Below are 10,000 nucleotides of genomic sequence, written 5' to 3'. Positions count from 1 at the left end.
GCTGTTCCTTTGTTTAGGGACACCAATGTGGCCGCCGTGATGTCACATGAAAACGCATTTCAGGGCAAAATGTCTTTGAGATATTAGCCCAGTTATGCTCGTGTCACAATTATCTCAGTCTCTTTACTGCTTGCACTGAAGTGTCGAAATGGAGTATATTTGAAAAGAGATGTTTTATGTTAACCCCCGGGTTAATGAAATGAAGAGATTTATTTTTCAATGGTGATGCAGGGGTACTCTAAAAAATCCCGAGTGCTCATTTGCACCAGTGGAACCTACAACATTCTGATTACTACTTTGGATGCTCTGCCCCTGAGCTACAGGAAACTAGTGGAAGCTAGGCCATTAAACTACAATTATGGACAAATTCTTCGGAACAATTCAGCATTTTATCTTTCAACTCATGATCACTTATCGCATATCCTGGACTCTTTTTCAACCCCCTTTCCCCCATTCAATGTTACTTGAGAGAAATGAAGTGAAAACAGTATGCAGGACTGAGAGTGGACCAGTTTATGCCCAAAATTGATTGGGTTGGGAGGGGAGGGGGGGAGGGGGGGGGGGTAGAAAGCGCCTCAGTGAAGTCCCAAAAATGTGTACTGGAATGAGTGTCCTAAAGGAATTTGTCCATGATTGTAGGTTCCAATGACACCTGTCCCTCTATACTGCAAGGACTGAAATTGTCTGCAGCGTGCATTGATTTCTTGCTATTATAAATGAAGTGGATGACAAATGTTAATCCCGGTGAATGAAATGAAGAGAGGATATTTCCGGTGGTAACGCGGTGATACTCAAAAAGAATCGGACAGCTCCTTTGCAGGTATTGAACCTACGACAGCCTTCCGATGACCACAGTATTTCGGATGCTCAAGCACTGAGCTATAAGAGACTCGTAGGAGCCAGGCCATGATCCATGATTTCGATGGTGTGTCGGTGATACTCGGAAAAAATCTGAGTGCTCCTTTTTAGGAGTCAAACCTACGACCTTCCGATTACAACTTCAGATTCTTCACCACTGGGCTCGTGGGAGCTATAATCACTGGCAAAAGTCTTGGGACGCTCACCCTTTTAGGTTGGTTTTCTTATTTAGTTTCATTAATTGTACTAAATACGAAAACCGCCTGTTCACGCTTCAATAAACATCTAAATAAGTTAACCAGATAGAAAAGCCCTGTAAAGGCCCGCAAATGATCGCGTCCCGGAAATGATCCCTGGACCAGAAATGATCTCCAAAATGGACAGCAAATGATTCCCGGACCAGAAATGATCCCCAAACTGGACCGCCAAATGATCCCTGACCAGAAATGGTTACGTCATCAGTAATTAAGAATGGAATGGACTCGAGAATTTAGAGACAGGAGAAAAAAGGAAAGAAACTTTATATTAAATGTTTTTAATTAGTATGTTTACGTCATGCCGAACTCATCACAGACGAAAGGGAGACAATAACTTCCACAAAATTCGGTTGTCCCACCAGACATGAATTCTTGAAGGTTGAATCCCGAAACGTCGCTTCGTGTTTTTCATTACTTTGCCAGAGCATAACAGCGGCTGCGAAAAAGTTAACAATTCGAAAAGGCTCTGCCTATCGTTATGATAAGCTTCTCAATATAAGGACAGCAAAATGCATGAAAATTGAAAAGGCGAAATCAAACCAGAAAAGAGTAAGCTGCACTACGTGCAAGATACACAATTTAAAATCAAACAACGAAAATTTTTTGAGCCCAAAATAGTGACCTCATTCAAACTCGATGCGGTTTTGCAGTTTGCATGATAGATGAAACCGTATCATTTTGAAAACGCTCCACTTTTGGCAGCGTTTTGTTGCGGTCTCGATCGATGTCGTGTAAACAGAATACGTAACCGCATTAAAAACGTTGCGGTTACAAATGAAAACGGGTTTGCGTAAACGCTAATGAGCTCTGTTCTCTCCCAGATACTATTTTTAGCTTTGTGCATTAAAAAAATTCCACATGCAATTGAATCCACCGATTCAAGAACAAGTTTGAATGGCAGTCTTAAAGCCGCGAAAATTTTAATTTCATTTTAAAGTTGAGTATCTTACCTAAAATAATTTCTAAAACAGAGTTTTGAAATTGTAAAGCAAGAGCGAATTGTGAAGGATAATGAATTTTGAAATAAAAGGATATAAATCTCAAACGCGTCATAATCTCCGAAACTGACACATTAAAGTTCAACGACAATGGGACCCTGGAGAACGGTTGGTTAAAGTTTTGTGCACTTCCACAATGTAGGCTAAGCATCGTAAATGATCCCTTTCTTTTTCATTTGGGTTTATTTTTGGCCCAAAAATATGCATGCTAATTTTGTTATTTGGTACAGGATGTTTACCGGTTTTTATTGTTGCTTTATGCCTGACCAGAGGCTTTTTCAGTTTCCTCATTTATCCGTGGACTTTTCGTGGAGTCCACACCATTCCTGGTTTTTAGGGTATTATTTATTACGATCATTTCCTGTCGGGGAATATTTCCTCTCCACTTTGGGGATTATTTCCGGTCCAGGGATCATCTGCGGGCCCGTTCAGCCCCTATTTAACTCTTATGTGTAACAACTACATGTGCAACAAAAAGGCCTGTAAGTGGCTAATAGTATTGAAATTTTTCGGTCTAAATGTGGAAGAAATTGAAACTAAAGTAATTTTTTTTTCAACAATTCTTTATATCTCCAGCACCCGATCTCCAGTGTGCGATCATTTCAAACTGCACATGGCTTAAAACTCAGTTTCAACAAGAATTTTTCCGCCAAATTTTTTTTCCAAACTATTCACATAAAATATTATTTCCCGCGAAGCGTTGTATCTTTTATGTTCAAATAACCTCTGAAAATAAAGATTTTTTAACGATCTTTCCATTGATATTTTTTGCGTTATTTTTATATTCTCCGTCAAAATAAGCATAACAATCAAAACACAAAAATAGCCACGGAAGCAACAAATTAGTTACATTTACATGTACCTCTTTGTCGAACTTTCATACTTAACACAGGAATTTTTCGTTATTGTAAAAAAGTTTTCTCTATTCGTTAGCAACATCCTTTCAAATTTCAGAGAAATCGACGGATCCGCGAATATTTTACTATTGTTTTTCAATGGGCTGTCAAAAAGGTCACACCGATGTTATGCACAAGCCGGCAGGTACAAAACACAGGTCACAGGTTACAGGTCATTGTTTTACCAATACAGAAAGTATCCCAAACATCCATAAAAGCTAACCTTAGGCTTAATTAGGCCTAAACAAGAGTTTTTAGGCCTAAGGTTAGTTTTTATGAATGTTTAGGATACTGTCTGTATTGGTAAAACAATGACCTGTGACCAGTGACCTGTGACCTGTAAGGCAATTGGCTAATATAACAACATCCGTTCTGCCAAATTTGGAAAGAAACGGAGGTAACGCCAATTTTCTAAAATAAATTTCGAATTTCCGACCTGCTGGTCGGGAAAAAAAAGTCTTCGTGATTGAGTTTCATGGCCTGAAAGTGGGTAATTATGTAGAAATCCGGCCGTCCAAATTTGAAAGTAATCGGAGCCGTTTTTCGCTGTTTCCGATCTGCTAACATCAGAATCTGCCAACAGGCTAGTGAGCGAGCCCTAATTTGCATACATCTCCCAGTCATAGCGATACCTGTTGATTACGCATGCACATATTAACGAGTAAAAAACGAGTTTTATATTTATCATTTTAACATTGAAACTACAACACCGTAATTAGAATTTTCCACAAAAAGCGACAATACTTAAATTGTCCACTGGGTTGAAGTGCGAGGATCACTTGTCTCAGTCGTCTACAACCCGCACTTCCATTTACAAATTGATGTCAGTTTTCCATGCGTCTGTCCTGTTGTTGATCATGAATTTCCTCATAACATTGTCAAAGTAGCTGTGGATCCACGAGGCGATAGCCAATCAATAACAGGACAGATGCATGAAAAACTGACATCAGTTTGTTTTTTTACAATAACAAAAAGGCAGGGGGGTCAAGATTAAGTCCAAACACGAGAAGAACGCGAGACAAAAATGCGAGAAACTTCAATCTCAAGCGAGCAATATCACGTCAATATCGCATAAATTATAAATTTATGTGTCTGTCCGGTTATTGACAAAAAAAATTAGCCAATGAGCGCGCGAGAATTTAGCAGTCATTGTAAAAATAAACATTTATTTCATTTCATTTATTTAATAAGTTTTAGGAATTCTTTAATCACACTATCAACGCCCACTTTAAACACCTTTGTTTTCTCGGTGGTGGCTCTTTTTTTATAGGTCCCAAAAAAAACAAAAACAAAATCACTTTATGTAAATTATTTTTTTCTAAAATGCCAGGTAAAGGAATGTTGCATATTCATTTTTTCACCCGCTCTCTCTGAAATCCAGCGATTGGTAAGCGCTTTACGTCTTCGTTTTGGTTTTATTTGTCGTTTTCCTCTTGCTTTTCTTTTTTCTACACGAGTTTCACTTGTAACTTTCTCTTTGGGATTTACTACTTTCGGTCAATACAACCTGCTGGGCACGTTGTCGTCCTAAAAGTTGCACTTATTGCAGCCTAAAATGGCCCTTGCCACTTCAATAAAACTAATATTGACCAAAACGCAACTTACACATCCTGTTACAGATGGGTAATGACCAATGAGAATATACCCCTGATAAAGCAGATTTCAGTTTTTGCAATCAGGCATAACAGGTTTCCTTTCTGATTATTATTTTTTTATTTTATTATAGTTTTAAAAAAGAAGCATTGTGTTATCTACCCCAATTTAGGAGTCATTAAAAATTACTGTACCAGTTAAAAGAAAAAAAGCTTACCACTTTGCAGGACGCTTCTTCCTTCTCTTTTTATGGCAAGAAAAACCAAGAATAAGTAGAAAGCCAAGCAAAGATACACCGCCAACGGAAAAACCAGGAATACTCGCCATGGAAAAACCTGGTCCACTGACATCTAACAATTTTCAATGCAATAGTTTTAATAAAATTTTTAGAACAAAATAGCGTTAAAGCCGTTAACTATCTGTGTGTTTAAAACAAGGGAACAATTACGCTTAACTATCATGAACAGGTGTATCTGCAGATGACTTCACATGCAATCACGATAAAAATTTGCAACGCGTTGCAGGAATTGAGAAGGTTATAAGATTTGCCTTTGAGGAAACATTATCACCCATTATACATAGCGCAACCGACGATAAACTTTATGCCTTTGAATATCTAATGCAACATTCTTTTTTAAACGTTTTCCCTAGTCTCTAGATATTATTGGTTTTTTATGACCCTAATAAACATGGAGATTTTTCAGTTCAGAGTTTAATGGACATAACTGATATGAAGACACAGCCATACAGTTTCATTTTGTATTGTCGCTGCTAATCCTTGCTATCAGCAGTGCGATTTATTCACAGATTACACTTTTTTTCTCTAAATAGCACCTTTTCCCCAGCCAATGAGAAAGGAACACTAAAACCGAACAACCAATCAGATTTCAAGGTTTGTTTAAAGTAACGAATCAAATTGCAAGATGATGAGATACAAAGAAAAACACTGTGTGGCGAATTTCATGTTTAAACTTTTTTTGATCTGACTTCAATTTCCTATAAATGGAACTTATTTTTCCCTTGTTACCCTTGATTGAGCCTTTGACACATGACGTCTAAAAGGTTTCTGTTTTGCATAGAAAATGATACGTAAAAGCGTTTCTCGTTCCGCTTTGTTATAAACTGGAAACTGGATCAATAAACTATTAGTACTGACTAAGAGAGTGTGTTTGAGCTATTAATGGGCCCTTAGCAGGATAGTGATCACATATGGTACAAATCCGCCATACTGGGACGCAAATTGCGCACTGGGACATCTAAAACAAAGCTAGTTAATCTAAATTTTCTTTGTTTTAGATGTCCCAGTGGGCAATTTGCGTCCTAATATGGCGGTTTTTGTACCATGTGATCACTATCCTGCAAAGGGCCCATTGAGCGACTTGAAATGGATGTAATAAAGTAGTAATTGAACTTCGTGTCGTGTGCGATTTTGGACTGAAATCATACTTGTGATTTGAATATGAAGATTTCACAAGTCTCATTTCAGACCAAACTGCACTCCACTGAGTTATTAACATTATAAATTACTACCTGTATACTATCGGAAGAAAAAGAAAAACACATTGAACAAAAAAACGCAAAAAAATAACTCTAGGTCCTTGCCCTGCGTCAATCGTTCGAAAAACTATGTAACTCTTACCAACTTCCTTTGTTTTTACTGACTGAACAGAACTCTTCGGTCCATCACCAGCAGAAGTGTAGGCCAACACCTGCAATTCATATTCCGTGGATCCTTGCAATCCAGTGACAGTCTTTGTGTAAAGTGAAGCGTTCGAAACATCAATAAATTGAACATCTGGTTTGTCACCGGACCCTTTCCTATTAATAAACAACTTAAATCCTCGGATTATTCCATTTCTGGAGTCTTTGGGTGGCAGCTGCCAAGATGCTGTGACACTTGTAGAACTGCTTGCAGTCACCATAAATCCACTGGGAGCACTTGAGGGAACTTAAATTTAAACGAATAAAAGAAATAAATGATTCCTGTTCATTTATTCTAAGATCTATTACTTGTGTTACAGGGATAAGAAAAAATGAAGAAAAACATAACTTTTAAACATTACAAATCACAAATTTTAATTGAGTTTTACCAGTCCTGTGACTTCAGTGGCTCTACAATTTTACTTACACGTAAGTCCACATGCAATTCCTGCTAGTCCAGGACTTAAGTCAAGCACTAAGTCATTGCAATATGGGCTCATTGAAATTGTCGTCATCATCATCATCATTTTTACTTTGTCACAATCACTCAGGCAATTAATGACGGTGCCTACTAATTCAAAGGTATTTTTGCCCTGGTCTCAATTATGCAGGAAACGTAGATCTTAATAAGTGTTATTGAAATCCAAAAAGAAAATTGGGGGTAACACTGCATTTTTCAAAGATAATTGATGAATAATATTTGTAAAAAGCTTTAAAATACAAAGAAATGTATGGCGTTCTTTCTCAAATTGAAGCTTAATCATCTCTCAAAAATGCATGGTTACTCCCAATTTCGTTTTTGGATACCAAGAGTCCTTACTAAGATCTACTTTCCCCGCACAAAAATATCCCTGTATTGGTAAGCATCCCAAGTATCTAGAGATGCACAGAACGTATGTGCAATAACAATAGCAGGCACCATCCTTAAAGTGCTATGTCTCCTATCTTAGCCATTTTAGGACATAAACATATAGTCTGTACGAGAAGAAGAATGCTGTTTAGCATTTTCAAATATGTCTTTTTGTTCCGGAGATATTCAAGTTTTTAAAATGTGCAAATTAGCCAAATCATGACATTATAAACTCAACTGAATTAATAATGATAATAATAATAATAATCTATATAGCATTTTACAAATTTCAATGCTTTACAGAAGTAAAAATAGTAATAATGATACTCATTTAAATGTTTAAAAAATAAAGTAAAAAAAAGGTATTACAAATCAAAAATATTTAAGGAAAAGATAAGTTTGAAGAAAGCATTAAAAGAGTTGACTGAGGGACAGTTTTGAATATTTAGTAGCAAAGCGTTCCAGAGTCTAGGGGCTGCTGCACCAAAGGCCCTATCACCATAATGTTTAGAGTTGGTTCTAGGTACAATTAGCAGTTCTTATTAGCGGAACGAAGTTTGTGCGTTGGTTTGTATTTTGCTAAAATTTCAAATATATAGTCTGAAGCCTTATTATTTAATGCCTCATATGTAATAAGTAGAATTTTAAAATCAATTCGGGCTCTGATTGGCAGCCAGTGCAGTGTTTGTAGTACAGGTGTCACATGCTCCTGTTTCTTTGTGCCTGCTACAAGCCTGGCTGCAGCATTTTGTATGTAAAGCCACAACTTTCTTATGTGGTCATTCGTTATTATGTGATGTGGTTTCATGATTACATGATGTGGTTTTATGGTTATGTGATGTGGTTTCATCATTATATGATGTAGTTTAACCATTACGTGATGTGGTTTTGCCATTATGTGATGTGGTTTCACCATTATGTGATGTCGTTTCATCATTATGTGATGTGGTTTCACCATTATGTGATGTGGTTTCACCATTACGTGATGTGATTTTGTCATTATGTGATGTGGTCTCATCATAATGTGATGTGGTTTCAGTCTCTTATGTGATGTAGTTTCATCGTTAGGTGATCCGGTTTCGTTCTGTGTTGTGGTTTGTTCATTATGTGATACGGTTTTGTCATAGGCTACGTCCACATATCCGGCAGCCGGGAGTCTGAGATTCGCATATAATTTTCCCGAAATTTCTCATTGATTTCTTCAAAAAGGATAAGACATTTGTTTACAAACCTCAAGCGATTCCAAAACTTGCCTTGGCTTTGAAATGGAAGCAGCTGTTGAGCTTGGGGATACAGTGAAGTCACAATGGATGTTGATGTTGACACATATTCGTGACGCACTGAGGCAGCTCCTTAATAATATCCTCGGAAAACATTAGTGAAACTGCCCCAGAGCATTTGATTCTTGTTCAGAAATACCAAGCGATTCGAAATGAAGGCCTTTTAACTTTGGGAACGCATTCTCCGAGCCGAAACAAATCGATCACGGTAAATTCTCGACTCACAGGTACGGTTTTCAAAGTACTAGGAACCCAGCAGCCTGAAATTATCATACAAAACAGGAGAGGTTTAAGCCATAATAAAGTCAATAAAACGCCTGTGTATATTACACTGATTACGTCAACCTCGTTTCATATTATGATATGCCTTGACACAACCACATTAGTTTGGCTTAATGTCATCAATCTTGTAGGGAAGATTTACCCAAAAAATGTGGGTAAAACCACTGTTTTAGAAAGCCAAAAAGGTCCACTTCCGGATGCTGTCCACTTGTCACGCAACGTTGTGCAACATAAAGAGGCCGATGGGATAAAAGCACTATTGAAACTGAGAATAACTATTTATTCGATTGCAAATACATCCAGTAAGACAAAAGACTCTCTTTATTCCTGAATGGATATTGATTACTCTCAGCACAAAAGATGGAAGATTTTCGTAAAAAGACAGGGCGAATTTCAGTCTGCCTGGTACTTAGTATTTTGAAAGCCGTACTTGTGAGTCATGAATTTACAGTGATCGATTAAATTTTATTTCAGCTCGGAGAATTCGTTTCCTAAATTGGAAAACCTTTATTTCGAATCGCTTGGTATTTCCGAACAAACACCAAATGCTCCGGCGCAGTTTCATTGATGTTTTCAAAGGATATTATTAGAGTCTTATTAGAGAGCTGCTTCAGTGCGTCACGAATATTCGAAATCAACAGTGAATAAACAATGCTACTTCACTGTATCCCCAAGATCGAAAGCTGCTTCTATTTCAAAGCCAGGGCAATTTTTGGAATCGCTTGAGGTTTGTAAACAAATTTCTTATCCTCTTTGAAGAAATCATTGAGAAATTTCGGAAAAATTATATGCGAATTTCAGACTCCCTGGTACCTAGTATTTTGAAAACCGTACCCGGCTGCCGGGTATTTGGACGTAGCCTACGACAAAACCGTATCACATATCGAACAAACCACAACACGCAACGAAGAAATGAACTTATGACGAAACCGGATCACATACGATGAAACCACATCACATAATAGTGATACCACATCACATAATCATGAAACCACATCACATAACCATAAAACCACATCACATAATCATGAAACCACATCACATAATTACGAATGACCACATAAGTAAGTTATGGCTTTCCATAATTTTGCACGTTCTGTAATTTGTTTATCCCTTTATCTGGCAGCCCTAGCTGTGAGAACACCATTACACGAGTCTAATTAAGACGTTACAAACGCGTGCACAAGTCTAACACAACTTTCTTGGTCCAGATGGTGCATCCACTGATGTTAATGACCAGGATATCTTGTAAATTGGAAAATCGAGATGTAAACTCTGTAAAGTG

General features: G+C 37.4%; 1 protein-coding gene across 1 annotated transcript in view; it reads right to left on the bottom strand.

Moving 5' to 3' along the window:
* The window catches only part of LOC138023888 (cell adhesion molecule DSCAML1-like), a 115,654-nt gene that overhangs the window by 101,228 nt on the left and 4,426 nt on the right, over nucleotides 1-10,000 (bottom strand). Inside the window, exons 3-4 of the mRNA XM_068870971.1 lie at nucleotides 6,242-6,550; nucleotides 4,820-4,952 (exon numbers count right to left, since the gene is read on the bottom strand). Of these exons, the coding sequence (XP_068727072.1) occupies nucleotides 4,820-4,952; nucleotides 6,242-6,550 (442 nt within the window). The remainder of the gene's footprint in view (nucleotides 1-4,819; nucleotides 4,953-6,241; nucleotides 6,551-10,000) is intronic.

The sequence above is a fragment of the Montipora capricornis genome, chromosome 11 (genome assembly GCF_036669925.1).
Source record: "Montipora capricornis isolate CH-2021 chromosome 11, ASM3666992v2, whole genome shotgun sequence".
In the NCBI taxonomy this organism is placed as follows: domain Eukaryota; kingdom Metazoa; phylum Cnidaria; class Anthozoa; order Scleractinia; family Acroporidae; genus Montipora; species Montipora capricornis.
The sequence above is the reverse complement of the archived record's forward strand: the minus strand, read 5'-3'. Positions and strand labels throughout refer to the sequence as shown.